This window comes from Salmo salar, chromosome ssa24 (assembly GCF_905237065.1).
Source record: "Salmo salar chromosome ssa24, Ssal_v3.1, whole genome shotgun sequence".
In the NCBI taxonomy this organism is placed as follows: domain Eukaryota; kingdom Metazoa; phylum Chordata; class Actinopteri; order Salmoniformes; family Salmonidae; genus Salmo; species Salmo salar.
The window spans coordinates 9,459,599-9,484,748 of NC_059465.1; the positions used below are offsets into that span (position 1 = coordinate 9,459,599).

The 25,150-nt window shown below is 42.3% G+C and overlaps 1 protein-coding gene across 2 annotated transcripts in view; it reads left to right on the plus strand.

The window, feature by feature from the left end:
• The first annotated feature begins 4,077 nt into the window (after window positions 1–4,077).
• Window positions 4,078–25,150, plus strand: part of LOC106585132 (lysyl oxidase homolog 2B) — a 67,101-nt gene continuing 46,028 nt past the window's right edge. Inside the window, exons 1-3 of one of the 2 annotated variants that reach the window (XM_014170995.2) lie at window positions 4,078–4,281; window positions 13,657–14,058; window positions 14,540–14,715. In XM_014170995.2, coding sequence (XP_014026470.1) covers window positions 13,698–14,058; window positions 14,540–14,715 — 537 coding nt within the window. In that variant the 5' untranslated portion in view covers window positions 4,078–4,281; window positions 13,657–13,697. The remainder of the gene's footprint in view (window positions 4,282–13,656; window positions 14,059–14,539; window positions 14,716–25,150) is intronic. The other variant, XM_014170996.2, reaches the window with a different exon arrangement.

Sequence of the window (25,150 nt, forward strand, 5' to 3'; positions counted from 1 at the left end):
GTCTGTTGCTTTACCAAATACATGGTCTACATTGTCCTCTTCAATAATGTCTAGGTCTGTATGGTCTTCAGTTTCTTCTAGATCCTCAGTTGGTCCTTTGAACATTGGCTCAACAGAAACAGTGTCATGCTCTAGGAAGATTGTAGCTCTACCTCTATGATCCTCTTTCTCCTTCTTTATTAAGAGGAAACGATGCAGACAATTGGAATTACATACACCCCCGCAACAAACAAAAAAAGTGGCCAAGATGTATCACCATCTTTAGATAATCCCTGTTCTGTTCAGCAGAAAGAGTTGTGGGTTCTACATAGGTTTTTTTCCTCTTTCTCAGCGTTTTCTTCAACATACTTGTCTGACAGAGGTTCAGACCCCTCCAGTCCTTTTTCTGTGTCGTCCTCAATTTCACCAAAAGCAGTAGTTTCATTTGTCATGTGAATTATTTTGTCTTGATCCTGTGGGTTTTCTCCAATTGCCTCTGATGTTGGTGGACACTCTGTCAAACTAAAAGGATCAGTTGTCACAGGTTCCACATCATTCTTTAAAGATTTGTGTTGCAGTCTCTTCCCATAAGTCCTAATGGTTCTGTCAAATCCTCCAAAATCATCATCAGGTACTTCGCTTCGCTAACGTTATGTGTATGATCTTATTCTTCGTATCTCAGACACATTTGCTTGACTAGTTGTAGCCATAGAACTTGGTTGGTTAGCTTCCTGCAGATTCATGCAGGGTAGTAACGTCATGAGTTGTGATTATGGTCCATTGTTTGCCTAGCTAGCTAGCTACATGTCTTAACAAAAGACACTCTAATTTTGACAAACTATTTTCATTTCAAGTTAAAGTGTACTGTTAGCTAATATTTCGTGGCCACTCTACCATAAAGGCCTGATTGGTGGAGTGCTGCAGAGATTGTTGTCCTTCTGAAAGGTTGTCCCATCTCCATAGAGGAACTCTGTCAGAGTGATCATCGGGTTCTTGGTCACCTCCCTGACCAAGGCCCTTCTCCCCCGATTTCTCAGTTTGGCCGGGTGGCCAGCTCTAGGAAGAGTATTGGTGGTTCCAAACTTCTTCCATTTAAGAATGATGGAGGCCTCTGTGTTCTTGGGGACCTTCAATGCTTCAGAAATGATTTGTTACCCTTCCCCAGATCTGTGCCTCGAAATAATCCTGTCTCGGAGCTCTACGTACAATCCCTTTGGCTTTTGCTCTGACATGTACTGTCACTGTGGGACCTTATATAGACGGGTGTGTGCCTTTCCAAATTATGTCCAATCAATTACATTTACCACAGATGGACCCCAATCAAGTTGTAGAAACATATCAAGTATGATCAATGGAAACAGGATGCACGTGAGCTAAATTTTCGAGTCTCATAACTAAGGGTCTGAATAATTATGTAAGTAAGGTATTTCCATTTTTTATCAATTGGCCAATTTTTTTTGCCTGTTTCTGCTTTGTCATTATGGATTATTGTGTGTAGATTGATGAATTATTTATTTAAACAATTTTAGAATTCGGCTGTAAGGTAACAAAATGTGGAAAAAGTGAAGGGATCTGAATACTTTCCAAATGCACCGTAGGTGTTTCTGCACATAGAAAGCTAAGTTAAGCTACCCAAACTTCCTTCACTGCTCCCTCCACATCTTTGCCTAGCACCCTAGACATGTCAAGAACTTAAATAGTTTGGCAGCATACTATAACTATATTAATACCCCATTCTGTACCTGTCTAGGCGCAAGCCAAAACGTATGTCAGTGTGTGGTCTATTAAGACATGTTGCCATGAGATAGAGAAAATTAAGACAAAGCTTAAATTGCAACTTATATTCAAGTCAAGTGAGTTTTTTTTAAATGTTCGTTCTGTAGCTATTGGCGCGGTGCTGTACCGCTTTCCCCTCACCTGGGGGCAGAATAAGCTGCCCTGGATGCTGCTGCGTGCTGGTGTCATGATACTGGCTCTGGTCTGCGCCGTCCTGGGGCTCTGTGCTGTGTTTGACTTCCACAACTCCAAAGCCATTCCCAACCTCTACTCCTTGGATTGTTATTTGCACCAAAGCACTCTTCTCCACTGAGGTTTAGTATATGTGCCACTGCCAACACACAAATTAAAATGGCATTATCATAAAACAACTGTGAACTCATATTAGGCCATATTTTAGCCTACTTGTGTTGTGCCTTACTTGGCATGCATGGTGATTGTTAGAATTGTTATGCCATTTTCAATGGCTTTTTCAATGGCTGTGGTGGCCCTTGTTGGTTTCCTCCTGCCCTGCTCACCCATGTCATTCCACAAGCTGCTGAAAAGTGCCCATGTGTGGATGGGAGACAGCATACTGATACTCAGCATCGTGTCCTGCATCTCATGGATCAACCAGCAACTCTTCTTGGCATTGTAAGAGACATTGTTCACTATGTGAGCCCATATTCTTAGTGTCTCAGATTGCGCTGATCTAAGATCAGTTCCCCCTGTCCATGCAATCTTATAAATTGTGATGTAAAAGGCAAAACTGATCCTACTCTGAGACTATGAATATGAGCCCTGATTAGGTTAATTTTCATTTTTGTATTCAGGACATGGAGGAAACAATGTACTGTATACAAATATTTCCATAATGTACCGACAAAAAATGATATCTAGCTGTGTTGACAATATTACAAAAATATTCAAAGTGTAATTCTTCAGAATAACTTTACTTCTTCAGAAAATGAACTACAAATGGGACACAGCCATATGCCAACCTGCCACCTGAGGCATTTGTCGCCAACTCGTTAGGAGTCTTCATTGTAGCCTTTGGATTGGTCGTTCTGAAGATTCTCTCCAATCAGAAATGGAAGCGACCAGAGCCTACAAGTGAGGACATGAGCTACAGGGTGAGCGCAACAAACCTGATGTAATGTTGCCAAGTCGGATGTCCTGACCAACATATATGATGTGTAATAGACAAATCATATTTTTCCAACACTATGTATGTGGATAAAGCTGTAATATCTTTATTGCTGTTCATAAGTACAGTATTGTATTGAAAGACTTATGAACCAACCCTACTTCATCTCAAACAGATTCATTATTTGAATGACATTTTAGAAGCTATGTGATATTCCTATTCTATATACATACTGGGTGAACATTTATTCACTGATGTATTCAACTCCTTTGTCATTTTATTTAAACAAACTTCAATGTTTCCACATGCAGTCACTGTTTCAAGACAACAGCTAATAGAACAAAAAAATAGGAGGCTTCAAACCTGCTCTCAGCTGCTAGTCATACCCCGCAAGCTATCCATCACTGTTATCTGCCCCTGCTGGATCCAAAGTTCCCTTAATCAAATGATGAGATTCTGAATGTGCTAGCCACTGCCAGGACAGTGTTGTAAGCGACAATATGTCCCATCAAGATATGCATATTTACTGAAGAGTATATTTGACATCGCTGCCTTGTTTTACATGAATAAAACAAATAAATGAATATGATGTACCCAAAGAAATGACTTTTTCCGCATTTCTTTGTGACTGCCATTGCTATTGGGCATGGCATTTAGGCTAGTCTCATCACTAAAGCTAGTCTGGGATTTGAGAATCTGTTCAATTATTTATATTGACCATTCAATATGTGGCCATTCGAACGATCAATATGTTGTGTTCTTTTGTGGTAGAGAAAACTACGGCTGCTGTGGGCCTATTCAATAAATACACATTTAACATGATTGCTATATCATTTGCACATGGTGACAGCAGTTTATCAAGGATCAGTACAGAGAGTAACTATCAGACTATCAGATGCTGTCGCGGACTAAATGGGATGCATGGGTGGGTACAGTAGGGCACAATGGACAAAATATGTGGGTCTTTGTTTTCTGCCAAGCATTCAAGTCATCGATAAAGGTGTGCTTTTTTTGGTTCTGGGTGCCGATTTGTACCAATGTGTCACAAAATCAGGGTTGTTGAGCTGCATTTTGCTGTCCTTCTGCGATGCTGTCGTGTCCCAGTGTCGCGCCAAATATCCAGGAATTAAGGCTATTCCACTTCCAGCGCTCACTGCTCAGGCCATCGGTGAGGTCATTTCAGCAGTGGGCGTAACTGGGCAGATCCACAAGGCATAACTTTGTCGGAAGCGGCATTGAAATTGCAAGGGGGAGTGAAAGTTTAGCCGGGGAAACCATCCGAAAGTCACGTAGCAATCCTAATCCTTGGGGAGTACAAATATAAATTCGTGACTTGGGCATCATATCAGGCAGCCATATTCTTCAACAGGATCAAGATCATTTTTTGAAAATCGTCTGTGGTGAGAGTTTTTTGGGAAATAACTTGAAAAATAGGTTAATGTAACAGTTACTAAAGAATATTACTGGAAAAATGTGCTTGATAGGCTATTTGGTCTTTGTGCTTCTTATTAAATTAAAGCAACTTTGGCTACTTGTGCTTATATGCCACGTATAACCAAATGCACTCTGATTTCATGTTGATAATGAAATTTGGTTGTTAACGGTTTCTGTGTCTAGACTTTTGTATTTGTAATATTGATTGTAGGCGATAATGAGAATACATCACAGTCTGTTTCACAATGTTCACAAATAAGGATGCCAGCATATTGTGGGAACGCTGATATTATTTATGCCAGGAATGGTTAGTTGTGGGGTTTGTGATATGAAAGGTGCACAGTATTCAACTACAGTTTAGTTGCAGTTACTTGGTCTGAGAGAAACAAAATGCCTCTGCTTTTGTGGACACTTATCTTAATAATTTCTCACATGATGATTTGTGATTGCAGTCTCTATAGCCGATAGTAGTTGTGTAATTAGGTTGCAGAGAATGTTAGTTAAATGGCATACTTATGTATTATTACCTGGATGTGCTGTTCTGTGCTATAAATCAATGGCATGGTAACAGTTCTCTGGCTTGATTCTAGTTGACTGTATAGTCCTTGAAGGAACAGTGAATAAACTATTCAAGTTGATGGCTTGGTTAACTTTGGTACACTTTCTATGAGCTGCCTGTATGTAATGCATTTATAGAGTCTTCTCTCACCATCCCATAGTGCATGATAAGACTCCTTTCAGTGCTTCTATAATTATCCAGTTAGTTCTACACATTATAATGGTCTGAGCAAGGTATTGGGAAGGCTCCAACTCTTTCTGACCTGACATATTGAACCCGGAACCACCACCTTATGACCTAGATGCCCTACGGCGACGAGTCAGTGGAAATTGTGTGTCTAGCCTTCTCGAGGGGAAACATGACAAGTAAAAACTAGTGACCATTTTTTTTAATGTCAGCATCGAATTAACGTTGTCTTTCTTGTGAAAGAAGCGTTCTAGGTGGTTGATGGATGCTGCTGTGTTTAGTTTATCTGCCTGCACATATTGGTTTCCACTGAAGACCAAATGGAGACAGAGCTTCCTGGATACCTTGCTTTGTTTGGCGAAAGCTAAATGACTTCTGTTTGATCCAAGAGGTCACCATTTCATGGGGTGGGCCATCTTATACTTTTGAATCTTTACCTTACATTTGCGCTAGGAATGTTTTTTTGTGATACTGTACTGCACTCCAAATTGAGCCCTTAAATCGTTGAGTGCTGAAGCAGGATGGAGTTTAAATTTAAGATATGGTCATATATCTTAGATCCCAGATCACATTTGTCATACAGTACTGTAGCTTCTGTGTGTATCTTATCCATGTGGTTTAATGAAAACATTAGGATGGTTATTAGGCTGTGAGGAGATGCAGACCCTGTGGGCTTGATTCTAGCTGTTGGGCTGGATTTTGTAATGTCTATGTTTTGTAACTTGTGTAACCCAGATCACATTTGTCATACAGTACTGTAGCTTCTGTGTGTATCTGATCCATGTGGTTTAATGAAAACATTAGGATGGTTATTAGGCTGTGAGGAGATGCAGACCCTGTGGGCTTGATTCTAGCTGTTGGGCTGGATTTTGTAATGTCTATGTTTTGTAACTTGTGTAACCAACTGCCCACTTTACATTGAAGAAAATAGAAAGATGCTGGAAAATGGAAAGATCCAACCCCCACTGCCAGACATGCATAGCTTTTAGTTTACATCACTTGAAAGCCACTATATTGTTGAATTGCGTAATGCCTCGTGTGAAATGTTGCTTCAGTCTTAAAAGGAGTTATGCTTTTTTTTTTATCAGGAATCAAGGTAAGACCCAAGTACAGATTGTGTGAAGTAACATTAAAGACCAAATTTGACTATAGAAAATTGTAATAAATAAAAAACCATACCATTTTAACTTAAGAACCAAGAAATTGACAGCTGTCCCATATAGATTTCTCAGAATAAGAATCGACTGATGAGTTTCAGAAGAAGGTCTTTGTTTCTGGCCATTTTGAGCCTGTAATCGAACCCACAAATGCTAATGCTCCAGATACTCAACTACTCTAAAGAAGGCCAGTTTTATTGCTTCTTTAATCAGAACAACAGTTTTAAGCTGTGTTTTCTAATGATCAATTAGCCTTTTAAAATTATAAACTTGGATTAGCTAACAGCGTGCCATTGGAACATAGGAGTGATGGTTGCTGATAATGGGCCTCTGTACACCTATGTAGATATTCCATAAAAAATCTGCCATTTCCAGCTACAATAGTCATTTACAACATTAACAATGTCAACACTGTATTTCTGATCAATTTGATGTTATTTTAATGGATACATTTTTTTAAATTTTCTTTCAAAAACAGTTACATTTCTAAGTGACCCCAAACTTTTGAACGGTAGTGTAAATCAATGTTTTTCTCTGTGACTTCATGCCACATGACATCCTGCCATGATTGACCAGAGCTGAGTGACAGTTTGTTGTTGTTGTTAAGCCCCCCCAAGCCTTGGCTTCCAGGCCTCATTCCTGTTGTTCTCTAGAGCCCGGGGAAGTTCATATTAGAAAAGTAGGTATGAGTGGAGCGCTCATTGCCAGCGGCTGCTGGTTGATTGGCTGTGAGTAGACATAGATTTTTTTTAAACAACCACCCCTTCCATATCCCTCTTTCAGAAGTGCAAATTATCCAAAGTAAGTAAGCTTATTTATGGTGCTAGAATACTATCCTGTATTTTTTTAAATGTATATTTCTGAAATTGTTTTTATTTTATTTTTGATATAAATTGGTTAAAAATTCAAAAGGCACTCGCACATCTGAGCTATCTTTTTTTGCAGGTGCATGGTAACAATTGAATAAAATTAGAAAAAAGAAGAAGCCCGCACACTGCTCTTGATAGTATCACTGCTCTTTAATAAGCTTGATATAATTTGGTTGAAATGACACTACCCCATGTGGGCACCAGTGAAAATAATTGGCTTTCGGTTTCAGCTCTCCACCTCTGTTTGAATGTGCCTATTCACATTTTTGGGAGAACTTTCACAGGCTTTCATAATTCATACTGAAAGTGAGGTGAAAGGTAGAGGCTGGTAGACGCTACCCCAAGCCCAACTCTGTTTCCCCCCACCTAGCTATACAACATTCGCAGAGTACGACCCTGCCTTACACAGGAAGCGGCGCAGGTCCTAATCCAGGCACTTGTCATCTCCCGTCTGGATTACTGCAACTCCCTGTTGGCGGGGCTCCCTGCCTGTGCCATTAAACCCCTACAACTCATCCAGAACGCCGCAGCCCGTCTGGTGTTCAACCTTCCCAAGTTCTCTCACGTCACCCCGCTCCACTCCACTGGCTTCCAGTTGAAGCTCGCATCTGCTACAAGGCCATGGTGCTTGCCTACGGAGCTGTGAGGGGAACGGCACCTCCGTACCTTCAGGCTCTGATCAGGCCCTACACCCAAACAAGGGCACTGCGTTCATCCACCTCTGGCCTGCTGGCCCCCCTACCTCTGCGGAAGCACAGTTCCCGCTCAGCCCAGTCAAAACTGTTCGCTGCTCTGGCACCCCAATTGTGGAACAAGCTCCCTCACGACGCCAGGACAGCGGAGTCAATCACCACCTTCCGTAGACACCTGAAACCCCACCTCTTTAAGGAATACCTGGGATAGGATAAAGTAATCCTTCTAACCCCCCCCCAAAAAAAGATATATATGTACTATTGTAAAGTGGTTGTTCCACTGGATATCATAAGGTGAACGCACCAATTTGTAAGTCGCTCTGGATAAGAGCGTCTGCTAAATGACGTAAATGTAAAAAACCTAGAAAAACTGTACCTCAATTGACCCTTCACCAAGCCCCACCACAGAATTTGAAATCGTTTGAAATGTTGAAAGCCAGTGAGGGAAATGGCAAAAACTGAGATTTCTTTAAAAATGTATTGTTTAAATGGCTCAATAATATAACAGCGCACCAGGGGTACTTGCTACTGTGATTCCTGAAATGCAGAGCCTGTATGGAGTATTTTCTAATCCAAAATTATATTTTTGTTACATTGTTTGCTAGCTCAGCTGGTTAGCTAGCTCTCAGTCTCATTGATTCCCAAACATTGATAACGCTTGCTAGATAGCCTCTTAAAGTACCACAAAAGCAGAAATTAACTTTTTGTTTACTGAAAGACGATGCCCAGTTGCACGATGATGGAAGTCAATAAGTCAAGGTTTTAGTCAAAGCATGATATATTTGAACTTGAAGTGGGAAATCTGAAGGGGGGACTTTTTTTCTCGAGTCAATGCCGTGTGTTTCCCCTATGATATGACATGCTAATACTTTTAGTCTACATTTATTTTCAGCCAAACAGCTTTTTTCCAAAGCCTACATTTGGCTGCTTGAACTATGGAGCAAATTAAAATAGGGGTGCTAACCTATGTTTTTGCACCTCCACTTTTTTACCAGAAAGTGTACATAATCCATTGGATAATTGGTAAATGTTCACTTCTTTTTTAGCTAGTCTGTATTAAATATACAATATATACAGTGCTTTCGCAAAGTATTCAGACCCCTTGACTTTTTCCACATTTTGTTCAGTTACATCAATCTACACACAAGTTTTTTAAAATAAATATTTACCTAAGTATTCAAATCCTTTCCTATGAGACTCGGAATTGAGCTCAGGTGCAACCTGTTTCCATTGATCATCCTTGAGATGTTTCTACAACTTGATTGGAGTCCACCTGTGGTAAATTCAATTGATTGGACATGATTTGGAAAGACACTTGTCTATATAAGGTCTCACAGTTGGCAGTGCATGTCAGAGCAAAAACCAAGCCATGAGGTTGAAGGAATTGTCCGTAGAGATCCGAGAAAGGATTGTGTCTAGGCACAGATCGGGTGAAGGGTACCAAAACATTTCTGCAGCATTGAAGGTCCCCAAGAACACAGTGGCCTCCTTCATTATTATATGGAAGAAGTTTGTAAACACCTAGACTCTTCCTAGATCTGGCCGCCCGGCCAAACTGAGCAATCGGGGGAGGACGGCCTTGGTCAGGGAGGTGTCCAAGAACCCGATGATCACTCTGACAGAGTTCCTCTGTGGAGATGGGAGAACCTTCCAGAAGGACAACCATCTCTGCAGCACTCCACCAATCAGGCCTTTATGGTAGAGTGGCCAGATGGAAGCCACTCCTCAGTAAAAGGCACATGACAGCCTGCTTGGAGTTTGCAAAAAGGCACCTAAAGGACTCTCAGACCATGAGAAACAAGATTCTCTGGTCTGATGAAACCAAGACTGAATTTGGCCTGAATTCCAAGCGTCACGCATGGTGGTGACAGCATCATGCCGGGGCAATGTTTTTCAGAGGCAGGGACTGGGAGACTAGTCAGGATCGAGGGAAAGATGAACGGAGCAAAGTGCAGAGAGATCATTGATGAAAACCTGCTCCAGAGCACTCAGGACCTAGACTGGGGCAAAGGTTCACCTTCCAACAGGACAATGACCCTAAGCACACAGCCAAGACAACGCAGGAGTGGCTTTGGGACAAGTCTCTGAATGTCCTTGAGTGGCCCAGCCAGAGCCCGGACTTGAACCCAATCAAACATCTCTGGAGAGACCTGAACAGAGAGGATCTGCAGAGAAAAATGGGAGAATCTCCCCAAATACAGGTCTGCCATGCTTGTAGCGTCATGCCCAAGAAGAGTTGAGGCTGTAATCACTGCCAAAGGTGCTTCAACAAAGTACTGAGTAAAGGGTCTGAATACTTTGATATTTTTGGATTTTATTTTTAAAACATTTGCCAAAATATAATTTTTTTTATGGGATATTGTGTGTGGATTGATGAGGGAAAATAACAATTGAATACATTTTAGAATAAGGCTGAAATGTAACAAAATGTTGAAAAAGTCAAGGGGTCTCAATACTTTCCGAATGCACTGTTTAATCATATAAATCTATGTAACTGAAGGGATTTGGTCAAATTTAGCAGATTAAGAGTAAAAGTACAGTCCACAGAGAGAACTAGAAAAGTACTAGTTCCTCCCAAAACCTTTTATTGCAGTGGGGTAAATCAGGGTCACACGGAGTGATTATTGGTAGTCTTAAACAAATCTACTTTGAAACAAAAGTATACAATTGTTTTCTTAGCAAAGAGCATTTTCTCAAGCAAGAATTTTGCTAGGATGTCTTGGTGTGGTTTCAGTGGGGAGGGGAAAATGATAATATGCTGTTATTGGCAGAGAGGTTTGGAACTATTTTCTTATTGGTCTATTAACTAATTTATTGCATGGTGATGTCACCATGGAAGGCCAAAACTCCCTCCCACCAAAACAAGCTACATTTCTGGCGGTCTTTTCAAATAGCTCTTATACTAAAGGGGCATTATTATCATGTTCACAATTTTACAGTATGTTTCAAATCAAATTTTATTTGTCACATGCGCCGAATACATCAGGTGTAGACCTTACAGTGAAATGCTTACTTAAGAGCACCTAACCAACAATGCAGTTAAAAAAAATACGGATAAGAATAAGAAATAAAAGTAACAAGTAATTAAAGAGCAGCAGTAAAACAACAATAGCGAGACGATATACAGGGGGGTACCGGTACAGAGTCAATGTGCGGGGGCACCGGTTAGTTGTGGTAATATGTACATGTAGGTAGAGGTTTTAAAGTGACAATGCAAAGATGATAACAACAGAGAGTAGCAGTGATGTAAAAGAGGAGGGGGGGCAATGCAAATAGTCTGGGTAGCCATTTGGTTAGGTGTTCAAGAGTCTTATGGCTTGGGGGTAGAAGCTGTTTAGAAGCCTCTTGAACCTAGACTTGGCGCTCTGGTACCGCTTGCCGTGTAGTAGCAGAGAGAACAGTCTATGACTTGGGTGGCTGGAGTTTTTGACAATTTTTAGGGCCTTCCTCTGACACCTCTATACCAGGTCCTGGATGGCAGGAAGCTTGGTCCCAGTGATGTACTGGGCCGTTCGCACTATCCTCTGCAGTGCCTTGTGGTCGGAGACCGAGCAGTTGCCACCAGGCAGTGATACAACCAGTCAGGATGCTCTTGATGGTGCAGCTGTAGAACCTTTTGAGGATCTGAGGACCCATGCTAAATCTTTTCAGTCTCCTGAGGGGGAATAGGTTTTGTTGTGCCCTGTTCACAACTGTCTTGGTGTGCTTGGACCATGTTAGTTTGTTGATGTGGACACCAAGGAACTTGAAGCCCTCAATTTGCTCCACTGCAGCCCTGTCGATGAGAATGGGGGAATGCTTGGTCCTCTTTTTCCTGTAGTCCACAATCATCTCCTTTGTCTTGATCACGTTGAGGGAGAGGTTGTTGTCCTGGCACCACACGGCCAGGTCTCTGACCTCCTCACTATAGGCTGTCTCGTCGTTGTCAGTGATCAGGCCTACCACTTTTGTGTCATTGGCAAACTTAATGATGGTGTTGGAGTCGTGCCTGGCTGTGCAGTCATGAGTGAACAGGGAGTACAGGAGGGGACTGAGCACGCACCCCTGAGGGGCCCCTGTGTTGAGGATCAGCTTGTTGTTACCTACCCTTACCACCTGGGGGCGGCCCATCAGGAAGTCCAGGATCCAGTTGCAGAGGGAGGTGTTTAGTCCCAGGGTCCTTAGCTTATTGATGAGCTTGGAGGGCACTATGGTGTTGAACGCTGAGCTGTAGTCAATGAATAACATTCTCACATAGGTGTTCCTTTTGTTCAGGTGGGAAAGGGCAGTGTGGAGTGCAATAGAGATTGCATCATCTGTTGGGGCGGTATGCAAATTGGAGTGGGTCTAGGGTTTCTGGGATAATGGTGTTGATGTGAGCCATGACCAGCCTTTCAAAGCACCTCATGGCTAGAGATGTGAGTGCTACGTTTCGGTAGTCATTTAGGCAGGTTACCTTAGTGTTCTTGTCACAGGCACTATGGTGGTCTGCTTAAAACATGTTGGCATACAGACACGGACAGGGAGCGATTGAAAATGTCAGTTGGTCAGCGCATGCTCGCAGTACACGTCCTGGTCATCCGTCTGGCCCTGCGGCCTTGTGAATGTTGGCCTGTTTAAAGGTCTTACTCACATCGGCTGCGGAGAACGTGATCACACAGTCTTCCGGAACAGCTTGTGCTCTCATGCATGTTTCAGTGTTAAATGCCTCGAAGCGAGCATAGAAGTAGTTTAGCTCGTCTGGTACGCTCGTGTCACTGGGCAGCTCTCGGCTGTGCTTCCCTTTGTTGTCTGTAATGGTTTGCAAGCCCTGCCACATCTGACGAGCGTCAGAGCTGGTCCAGTACCATTCGATCTTAGTCCTGTATTGATGCTTTGCCTGTTTGATGGTTCATCGGAGGGCATTGCAGGATTTCTTATAAGCTTCCGGATTAGAGTCCCACTCCTTGAAAGCGGCAGCTCTGGCCTTTAGCTCAGTGCGGATGTTGCCTTTAATCCATGGCTTCTGGTTGGGGTATGTACGTACGGTCACTGTGGGGACAACATCATCGATGCACTTATTGATGAAGCCAATGACTGATGTGGTGTACTCCTCAATGCCATCGGAGGAATCCCAGAACATATTCCAGTCTTGCTAGCAAAACAGTCCTGTAGCTTAGCATCTGCTTCATCTGACCACTTTGTTATTGATCTAGTCACTGGTGCTTCCTGCTTTAATTTTTGCTTGTAAACAGGAGTTAGGAGGATAGAATTATGGTCAGATTTGCCAAATGGAGGGCAAGGGAGAGCTTTGTTTGCGTCTCTGTGTGTGGAGTAAAGGTGGTCCACACACATAGTGTGGAAATATATATAAAACACAGCACAATCAAGTTTTTGATTGCAATGGGCCTTTAAGTACATGTTTGTTAGCTCCAAAAGTGGTAGTAGCTGTGACTGCTTGCTGACAGTGAATGCCGAGCTATTCAGTGGCTAAATACACTGCAAGCATAATTTCACCTGGTTCCTGTGAAGCAATTGTAATGACAGTCCACCACAACATACCCAAGTGTCTCCTGATTAGCAAGGGGTAGTCTGTTTAATTTCATTGCGTTTTAAAACATAGTTTGAGATCATTGTCAGTGGATTTTGCCTGTGGTTTGAGTGGTGAATTGGACTTCCTGGGAAAATGTTGTCCGAGGTTGCAACAGTAACCAAGAGGGGCTTAGCGAAGGGTCAATTGGCGTTACTGTAATACTTTGAATGTAGGTGAAGCACTTGCTGCCCTTATTAATCTCCTTTGCTGCAATCCTGAATTCCAAACACCCAGGCAGTCTCCCTGTGAAAAACCATATGACAAAGTAGCCAAAGGAATTTTAAATGGGTAATGTTATTTTCCTAATCTCTGCCTACTCTCCCATAGATAACCTCTTCTGTCTACTGTCTGACTTGACAGACACCACCATGCTGGCCGCCTGGTCTCTCCCCTGCTGCTTCACCATCCTGTTGGGCCTGTTAGAACTGTGCCGGGCCCAGTACGAACACCTAGGCTACCCACACGGCTATCCACAGGGCTACCCAGAGCCCGAGCAGGAGCAGTACAGTGCCCCGGAGCTGCCACCTGACACACCCAGGATACAGCTGCGTTTGGCAGGGGACAAGCGCAAGCACAACGAGGGGCGCGTGGAGGTTTTCTATGATGGCGAGTGGGGCACGGTCTGTGATGATGACTTCTCCATCCATTCTGCCCAGGTGGTGTGCAGGGAGTTGGGCTACCTGGAAGCTGTCTCCTGGTCTCCATCCTCTAAATATGGGAAAGGAGAGGGTAAGATGTCCGTTATTGCACTTCAAACCTTTATATGTGTAATGATAAGGGGAAGGGGAAATAATTGACTATTTTAAGGGATGTTTTTTTATTGGCCAGGTTTAACCAATTTTCCCAGTGAAACTTTTCAGTAGGCCATTTGGATTTATGTTTATTCTGACATATTTCACTGACTGGCCGGCTTTCCCATGAATAAATGCTGGATGTTTTGGATTACCGGTAGTGCTCTTTGTCTACGTTCTGACTCAACTTTTACCAAAAGGAATAAGGCACATCTGTACTGTAGATATGTTAGGGATAAGGTAGTCAGTGTACGTACAATCTCAGCAGCATAATTGCTGTCAGTGTCCAGTCCACTTTTCCAAAGTCGCTTGGCTGTTTGACCAAGCTTGCGACAACTGGTCAGGTGAAAGAAAGATGTATCCCTACAGAGTTCTTTTTGATGTATCCACAATGTGTTCAGAATCCTGATGTTTTTCAGGACGCATCTGGTTTGACAATGTCCAGTGCACTGGAAAAGAGAAGACCCTGGCACTGTGCACCTCCAACGGGATTGGTGTGTCCGACTGCAAGCACACAGAGGACGTAGGTGTGGTCTGCAGCGACAAAAGGATCCCAGGATTTAAATTCATCAACACCATGGCCAATAATGTGCAGGTAAACAATCTACCTTCTATAAAGCCTGCCTTAGACACAAAAGGGTGGTTTCCTAGACACAGATTAAGGCTAATCCTGGACAGAAAAAGGACTAGGCTTAATCTGTGTTCAGGAAACGGCCCCAAAGACATTGACATTTTTACACTGGGCCAGAACATTTGGTTCCTGACTGCTCGTCAGAGAAAGCCCTCACAGCTGGTTTTATTGAGCTGTTCTGTGCAGTGAGTGAAGACACACCTTTTGACAGCATCTAAGTATTACGTACATGTGGCTTTCAAAAAAAGTGAATAGTCAAGCCTAAACTAAATTGTGAACCCAATGATGACTTTACGGTCATGTGCACTAGCCCACGTGAAGTTTTTCAAAGAAAGTGAGGCTACTGGTAACTAACTAAATAAGTAATCATAGGTGTTGCACTCACAACTGTCAGTGTAATCCTGCTGGGCTCTTAAAGGCTTCATTGCGCACCTCATGGAAGTATGTCCTACAAGCCTACAGCTAATTGCAGAGTGTTATCTTGCTGTTCTGCTCACTCTGCAGGCCCTCGAGTTCACATACCAATCTTATGAGGGGAGTGCAGACCAGAGCTCTCTGAGTTTCAGCTCAAACCATAACTTTCCATTTTTAAAATGTCTCTGAAATCAAGTGATGACGGACAGTACAGTAGAGTAACAGCTGGATGCCTCAGGGTGATTCTGTTTTTTTTTGTGCATTGAAAAATATGCACATCCAACATCCAAATATTCACATAAGGTGCAGGATAGAAGAACATATCAAAGATAAAAGAAATGTCCTCAACTCTGGTATGCTCCCATGGTGATTTAATCAGAAGCATTTTAATTTAATTTTTAATTTTTTGGGGGGGGGGCGGCAGGTAGCGTAGTGGTTAGAGCGTTGGGCCAGTAACCGAAGGTTGCTAGATCGAATCCCGAGCTGACAAGGTCAAAATCTGTTTTTCTGCCCCTGAACAAGGCAGTGATCCTAGGGCGTCATTGTAATTAAGAATTTGTTCTTAACTGACTTGCCTACTTTATTAAATAATAATAAAAAACAACAGCAGCTGCATAGTCTTAGCCTAGCCTACTATGCGCCCTGTCCCTCTGGCTAGGGTAAACGAAGCGGTAACGTAGTGTATTTATAGTCCATTTGTTTGTCAGAAAATGTGAATGGGATCAAATTTGGTTTATTTTCAAACTTGGGCTGACTAGGCTACCTAGACTTTTTCAATCCAAAATGATTAACTGGAATTAGTCAATAAACACAATAGCTGAAATAGACTGTGAGATCATTTTGAATTAGGCCTACAGTTGCGTAGGGCCGGACTACACAATGCAAACCTACATAAATCAAGCTCAGCCGTGTGAGTTTTATTGTCTAATCATGTTGCTTTCTCTGTGTTTGTGTAGTAATATAAACAAGTACAAGTTTGCTGCAGTTTGACAGGGTTTTCATCCTCCACAAGGCCAGGAGTTTTTCCAGGATTTTTTTGTTTTTTTTTAAACCATGTGACCTGATTAAAGAAACTGCTTCTATCATAGCCCATATTAAACCTTTTTACAACAGATTAATCACGTCATACCGTATAAGGTTTTACCTGGTGAGGTTACTAGATAAGGAAGAACTACGGGCCCCAGAAGTTTTTGTCCGCCACACCACTCTGGGACCTGTGATGCCACCTCTGATAGAGATGATAATGATCCAGAGAGCAGTGCTGTAGAGGTCTAGACATATGGACTCAGCCCTTTGTGATCTCTCCAGCTGTGATATTTACTGAGAAAATATCAGAGTCAGCTTTTCCATTCACTAAGACGTGGGGCACGTGTGGCTAGCTCCACACAGAAGCTCTATGAAACACAGCCAGGCTTAGGCAAAGCCCTCTACACAGATTCCAAATGGCATCCTATTCCCTATGTAGTGCATTATTTTTGACCAGGACTCATAGGGGTCTGGTCAAAAGTAGTGCACTGTGTTGGGAATAGGGTGCAATTTGGGATGCAGTACCACAGCCTTAATGAAGACTTTACCTTTTCATCTGGAAATGGTCATCTGGTGGTGACTCACAGCTGCCTTTTGAGGTTACACTAGACTGCGTCCCAAATGGCACTTTGTAGTTAATAGGGTGCCATTTGGGACATACATTGTCTAATGTTAGCGATGAGGACAGACTAGTGTGGTTCTGTGGTGGGGGATGATGAGAGAGGTTTGGGGACTCAAAGTAAGGGCTTTGGCTGAGAACATTTCCGCCCACATTTTAGAGTTCAGAGCAGTGTTCAGAAACCTTTTCTGAGTCAAGATCACTTTCCGAGTCAAAATGCAAGCCGAGATCTACCGCTCAGATTTTTTTTTAAACATGACTTAAAAAACATAAGCCTGTGCCACGTTAACCTATTAAAAACAGTTCTGTAGCAATGAGGTTTTTGCAGGTTTTTGCAATACATTATCACTGCATATTGGCTATGATATAATTGCCCTGCCGATGTTGTTCTTCTCAGACCATTTTGTTATTATATTTTAAAAATTGTAGGTATATGATCACACTGGTAATAGATCATTTGTTGTATTACTTGTGAGGCACAGTTGAGTGAGCATAATCATTTTTATTGTTTTATTTGACTGGACTGATGGCCTGCATCAGTCTGAGAGGAGGGAGGGAAGGAGGGAGAGAGCAGCGATGAGGCTGCCTCTCACCCAACTCACCGTCACTTCGCTCTCCCTCCCTTCGCTGAGAAAAGTCTTCCAGCTGATGGCGAACCTCAAGTCGCACTGCATTATTCTGCCTCATGCACCAATTCATGTTGTTACTCCTATGACCAGAGAAAGTTAAATATTCCTTGTGTTAAAAAAGACACAAGCTGCTAATAATAACACAAGTTTATTGAAACTATTTACTATACTCCGGGTTGGGCGGGGTAAGCCGTCATTGTAAATAACAATTTGTTTTTAAACTTGCCTAGTTAAATAAAGGTTAAATTAAAATAAAATACAATTAATTGCAGCTGCAGTGCTGGTTAAAGCGCGAGTGGAAGTAGGGAGAACGCAAATGGCTTATACGTGTTTTAAAAAGTGTTGACAGTGCTGAATAACAACGTAGACATTAATTACTCTTAAAAACAGCGGCTCTTTGCTGTATTCATTGGGTCTGTCTCTAGTCATGGTTTTAAACGTTTTGAAATCTCACAGTATCAACTTCACTGTGTGCTGGAGGAAACTGTGCCGACACGGCGATCTGAGCTATCTGATAGGCCAGCGGTAGGCATTCAGACACATCATATGGTTAAAAATGGGAACACTTCGCCTTCCCTGTGCTAGGGCTGCTGAATCAAGGGCACCTACTGCCGATAACATGAAACGAATATAAAAAAAATGGAAAGGCTTTGTCGTTGGGGGTTTTACAGAAATGTTTGGTGATCGACTAGGAATGCCTTGGCGATCGACCGGTTGGTGACCACTGGTTTAGAGACACTGTTGCCCTTTCATCGTGGGGCACATGCGATGACTTAACGACAATAGCTGGCAAGTCAATCACAAAGAAACCACAAAGAAAATGTCTCAAGGAGTTAGTTAAGAGAGAGGTGAAACCTCGTAATTCTTCACATTTTGCAATGGGGCAGAAACATTTGAAGTTTTAAACCTAATTTCCTGCAATTCTACACATTTTGCCATGGGGTGGTGAGAAACTTTTGCAGTTTTAAATCTAATTTCCTGCAGTCCTACACATTTTGACATTACTTATGCCATGTTCACATGATATCTGTGTGAGAGTTACTAATAAAATCCCATGGAGGTCAGGGTACCTGAACACATTCCCTGCATGCCCGGTCAGAAATTTTACAGACTCCTGACCAATTCTGCGATTTTGTGTTTTTTTTATCTGATCGTAACTTTTTTTTGTACATAATGTCTCTGCCATCATTTCCTATGACCGTAAACAGCTTCTGGACATCAGAACAGCGATCACTAACCTCGATTTGGATGACAATTTCTACTTCAATGAGTCAGCAGCCTTGGGTGAGATGGAGGGGGGAGTGGTGTGTCTCTTTGTTAACAACAGCTGGTGCACAATCTCTAACGTTATGGACGTCTCAAGTTTTTGCTCGCCTTAGTAAGAATACCTCATGATAAGCTGTAGGGATGTAACGACTCACATTGGTCCCCGATTCAAATGTGTAAGATGCGAGTGCATCGGTCCGCGGACCCCAAACCGATCCAAATGTAGCATGCATCGGTCAGAAAATTTATTCAAATGTTACGAATCACCAGTTAATTGTTTTATTTTGTATTATTAAATTATTTCTACCTTTGAAAATACCTCTCATCTTTTGTGACAACTGATGCGTCCTCTCCTTCAGTGTTGAACTAAGCTACACGTCATTTTGCATGCAGAAGAACCCCAGGCAATATCAGTAGCCTAGTCAAACTATTGCACTGTGCCCAGCTTTGTGCATTGACCAACGTGAGGTAGGCATCCTGTTCATGATCTGCCGGCACCTTCAGCATTCAAATGCTAAAATAGCTTGATATTAGGCTTTATTAGGTAAGGGTCAAGCTATGTAATTTGCTAGGTTATTGTTATCTATGCACTGTTGAAAATGGTGCTTTACCGGAATAAATGTAACCTACCGGAGACAGAACTATCACCTGGCTATACCCGTGTAGGGGGCTTACAATAGATTGTATTTCAATTGTTCAGGTTCACCATCAGCAATATTTGTGATCATTTTGCTTTAAACAATCTGCGTATGTGGTCATTTTTAGATATACAGAGTAAAGTTGATAGTTTCATACAAGGACAGAAAAGAAGCTCACTCCATAAATCTTCCAAACGGTCAAAACATGTCATGGCTAATTTAGAAACGATAGTGATACATTACTAGCTCAAACACTTAACCTGCAAAAATGACAGGTTAATTAGTGGGTGATGGTGATTTCACAAACAAAGTGGGGCGACAAAAGACATAGGCTACATTGGTGGTAGATGCCTAGTCTACCTTATATACACCATAGACATACATAATTTACACACACACACAAATGCATCGAAGTGCATCGAACCGAAGCGCATTGATTCGTTCTCTAATCAAACCGAATCGCACCAAATCGTTTCAAACTAAAATGTATCATTTCGGTATCGTATCGAAGCCTATGTATCTAGATACAGTTGAAGTCGGAAGTTTACATACACCAGTTTTTCACAATTCCTGACATTTAATCCTCGTAAAAATTCCCTGTCTTAGGTCATTTAAGATCACCACTTTATTTTAAGAATGTGAAATGTCAGAATAATAATAGAGAGAATGATTCATTTCAGCTTGTATTTCTTTCATCACATTCCCAGTTGGTCAGAAGTTTACATACACTCAATTAGTATTTGGTAGCATTGCCTTTAAATTGTTTAACTTGGGTCAAACGTTTTGGGTAGCCTTCCACAAGCTTCCCACAATAAGTTGGGTGAATGTTGGCCCATTCCTCCTGACACAGCTGGTGTAACTGAGTCAGGTTTGTAGGCCTCCTTGCTCGCACATGCTTTTTCAGTTCTGCCCATACATTTTCTATGGAATTGAGGTCAGGGCTTTGTGATGGCCACTCCAATACCTTGACTTTGTTGTCCTTAAGCCATTTTGCCACAACTTTGGAAGTATGCTTGAGGTCATTGTCCATTTGGAAGACCCATTTGCGACCAAGCTTTAACTTCCTGACTGATGCCTTGAGATTTTACTTCAATATATCCACATAATTTTCCTTCTCATGATGCCATCTGTTTTGTGAAGTGCACCAGTCCCTCATGCAGCAAAGCACCCCCACAACATGATGCTGCCACCCCCGTGCTTCACGGTTGGGATGGTGTTCTTCGGCCTGCAAGCCTCCCCCTTTTTCCTCCAAACATAACAATGGTCATTATGGCCAAACAGTTCTATTTTTGTTTCATCAGACCAGAGGACATTTCTCCAAAAAGTACGATCTTTGTCCCCATGTGCAGTTGCAAACCGTAGTCTGGCTTTTTTATGGTGGTTTTGGAGCAGTGGCTTCTTCCCTTGCTGAGCGGCCTTTCAGGTTATGTCGATATAGGACTCATTTTACTGTGGATATAGATACTTTTGTACCTATTTCCTCCAGCATCTTCACAAGGTGCTTTGCTGTTGTTCTGGGATTGATTTGCACTTTTCGCACCAAAGTACGTTAATCTCTAAGAGACAGAACTCGTCTCCTTCTTGAGCGGTATAACGGCTGCGTGGTCCCATGGTGTTTATAATAGCGTACTATTGTTTGTACAGATGAACGTGGTACCTTCAGGCATTTGGAAATTGCTCCCAAGGATGAACCAGACTTGTAGAGGTCAACAACAACAAAAAATCTGAGGTCTTGGCTGATTTCTTTAGATTTTTCCCATGATGTTAAGCAAAGAGGCACAGAGTTTGAAGGTAGGCCTTGAAATACATCCACAGGTACCAATTGACTCAAATTATGTCAATTAGCCTATCAGACGCTTCTAAAACCATGACATCATTTTCTGGAATTTTCCAAGCTGTTTAAAGGCACAGTCAACTAAGTGTATGTAAACTTCTGACCCACTGGAATTGTGAGACAGTGAATTATAAGTGAAATAATCTTTAAACAATTGTTTGAAAAATTACTTGTCATGCACAAAGTAGATGTCCTAACCAACTTGCCAAAACTATAGTTTGTTAACAATACATTTGTGGAGTGGTTGAAAAACTAGTTTTAATGACTCCAACCTAAGTGTATGTCAACTTCCGACCTCAACTGTAGGTATTGAATCGTCTTGAAATGTAAAGATGCACGTCCTTAATAAGTCTATTTACCACCACAAACCAATGCTGGTTTACCACCACAGACCGAACTCAACAAGCTGTATAGGGTCGTAAGCAAAGAATAAAATGCACACCCAGAGGCGGCTCTTCTCGTTGGCCGGTGATTTTAATGCAGGGAAACTGAAATCCATTTTACCTCATTTTTACCAGCATGTCAACCTGTTCAACTATAGGCGACAAAACTCTCATCTTTACTCCACACACAGAAATGCATACAAGGGTCTCCCTAGCCCTCCTTTTGGCAAATCTGACCATAAGTCTATCCTCTTGATACCTGCTTACAAGCAAAAACTCAAAAAGGAAGTACCAGTTACGCGGTCAATACAGAAATGGTCCAATGAAACCCAGCCGTAAACTGCCCAGTGATGCGAGCCAACTAGACGCTTTCTACGCTCGCTTCGAGGCAAGCATCACTGAACCATGTATGAGAGCAACAGCTGTTCCAGACGACTGTGTGATCTCGTTCTTCGTAGCTGATGTGAGTAATGCCTTAAAACAGGTTAACATTCACAAGGCCACAGGGCTAGATGGATTGCTAGGACACGTACTCAGAGCATGCGCTGACCAGCTGGCAAGTGTCTTCACTGACATTTTCCAGCTCTCCCTGACCCAGTCTGTAATAGCTACATTTTCCAAGCAGACCACCATAGTCACTGTTCCCAAGAAAGCTAAGGTAACCTGTCTAAATGACTATCGCCCTGTAGCACTCACATCTGTAGCCATGAAATGCTTTTAAAGGCTGTTCATGGCTCACATCAACACCCAGACACCCTGGACCCACTCCAATTCGCATACCGCCCCAACAGATCCACAGATAATGCAATCTATATTGCACTCCACATTGCCCTCTCCCACCTGGACAAGAGGAGCACCTATGTAAGAATGCTGTTCATTGACCACAGCTCAGCGTTCAACACCATAGTGCCCTCCAAGCTCATCACTAGGTTCAGGACCCTGGGACTGAACACCTCCTTCTGCAACTGAATCCTGGACTTCCTGATGGGCCGACCACAGATGGTGAGAGTAGGCAGCAACACACCTACCACGCTGACCCTCAACACGGGGGCCCTTCGGGTGCGTGATTAGTCCCTTTTTGTACTCCCTGTTCACCCACGACTACGTGGCCTGCGCACGACTCCAACATCATCACTAAGTTTGCTGATGACACGATGGTGGTAGGCCTGATGACTGAGACCTGGCAGTGAGTGCCAGGACAACAACCTCTCCCTCAACAACCTCTCTGCAAGACAAAGAAGCATTGCTTTCCGTTAAGTCTGTTATTAAATAGGAATTCATTTTCTGTTAATTTTCTGTTTATCACACACACTATTTGTTTTCAGCTATAGTCATAGCTATATACTTTGGGGACAGTATATAAAGATTAGTGCCCAAAAACTCCTGTCCTACTCCATAATCCTTAGGAATGTATCCTCTCACTGCCATTCAGCTTTTACTGTAGATGATTTAGAGGTGAGGTTTGTGTTTGTGGGGATGTCTGACCTGTGATCAAGCACATGCATTACATTCTGCTCCAACCAGATTTAACATTGAACATTCCTCTGTGTTTATGAAAGGTCATTCTTGGCTATGTACATTTCCTAGCTGGCTTACCATTGAGCTGCATTTATCAATGCAGACTTTATGTACACACCAATGTGTTCTGTTGCAGTAGCAATTTAGGAAACATTTGAGATGCATTCATGCCTGCACTCTGCATCCGACAAGGAACAAACAGGGTACTGTGGGCTCCTAGAAGCTAGAAGGATTACATCCTGAAGAAGTTTATTCTTGGTTGTTGAAATTTTTGGGCTCAATTGAACGTCAGCTATTGAAACATCCCCCAGAGAGGTGGTTGATTGAGGTTTATTGAAGGAAGTAATATAAAGTAAAGTAAGGTGTAATGGTGGTTCATAAAGTGGTATTTTTATTGTAGTTAGATGATTTTTGTGGGAACATGCCTTGAAACAACCTTGTTCTACTTCAATGTATTTACTTCCATTTGTTTTTGCTCCTTTGGTTTGGAGGAATCTCCTACCATGCTGTGACATGAGCTGGGGCTGGGAAGCTGGGAGGCTAGGTGGAGGCAGGGCTACTGTGGCAGACAGGTAAAATCTGTCCTAATGTTAATTGGGATTGAATGTTATTTTATTTCTCTGTCTGTCTGTCTGTCTGTCTGTCTGTCTGTCTGTCTGTCTGTCTGTCTGTCTGTCTGTCTGTCTGTCTGTCTGTCTGTCTGTCTGTCTGTCTGTCTGTCTGTCTGTCTGTCTGTCTGTCTGTCTGTTCTGTGTCTGTGTCTGTGTCTGTGTCTGTCTGTGACTATGCCTCACTCACTCACTCACTCACTCACTCACTCACTCACTCACTCACTCACTCACTCACTCACTCACTCACTCACTCACTCACTCACTCACTCACTCACTCACTCACTCACTCACTCACTCACTCACTCACTCACTCACTCACTCACACACACACACACACACACACACACACACACACACACAGTGTATACAAAGACACTGTTTCTCCCAAAGCAATAGTTAACGGCCCTTCCATCTTCCTTACCTCAGTTTTTCCCCCTCAGGCTTAAGGTCAAACCATCCACTTGTTTTTCCCCTCAGGCTTAAGGTCAAACCATCCACTTTTTCCTCTGTAAACCTCTGGCCTTGTCGTCATAGTAGGGTTCTGTAAAGTGCCATGTCAAGCCTAATAGGAATGGCACCAACAACTTGACTAATGTGGGGTTGAAAAAATCATTTCACCTTTGAATTTGAGCAATTGAATTAACTTCTCACATAACTGATGGATTGCTCTCTGGCCATGTAAACGACAATGAAAAGTCAACACCCAAGTGCACTGCATTCCCACAATACAATTCAACTGAATAGGATGTTTAGTTTATCCTCTGAAATACAGTCTAAAATGTAGCCCTTAGTCTCTTTCTAACTCATAGCTGGGGAAATCAAGATTCATTTTTACAGTCAATGTGTGAGTTTGTGCCAGTGTGGCGTAAACCATGAACTTCTGTGTCTAATTTATAAATGCCACACAGTAATAGTTAAGGACATTTTCTTCCAATTAAAGTAGTTTATCTCAGATTCAACTACAAATAATAATTGCCCTGTTTCTTTAGCCAAATAAGTCAAACTGTAGTTTTTCAGGATTTGTAATAGTTTTGTGGAACATCTGTTTCCACTTTGTCAACAAAGGCTCTTTTAATGTTTTCTAAGGAGCATGAACAAGTGAAACAGAGACGTGAGGTAAATTGCCTGCACTGCCACATAAACACTGTTTCTGGAAAGAACAAATCATCTATTTGTGTTGTGGCTCACAGAATAATCAGATCCCAACAGTGCTGGTCTGGTCAGCACAGCACATGTGATCTTGAAACAAATGCAGCAAGCCCAGGGAGGGGCAAACTTGATCCCAGGAAGTCACTTTAGCTCAATACTGTTGTGATGTTCTAGATAAATTATTTGTTCTCTCACTTGGAATGTCTATGTAACCCAGTTTCACAAGGATATTTGGTGATTTCTGTAAGAAGTCAATGGAGTTCAGGGTCTCTATTGGAACCATGTGCTGTAGGCTCCATGGCCATTGTTTTT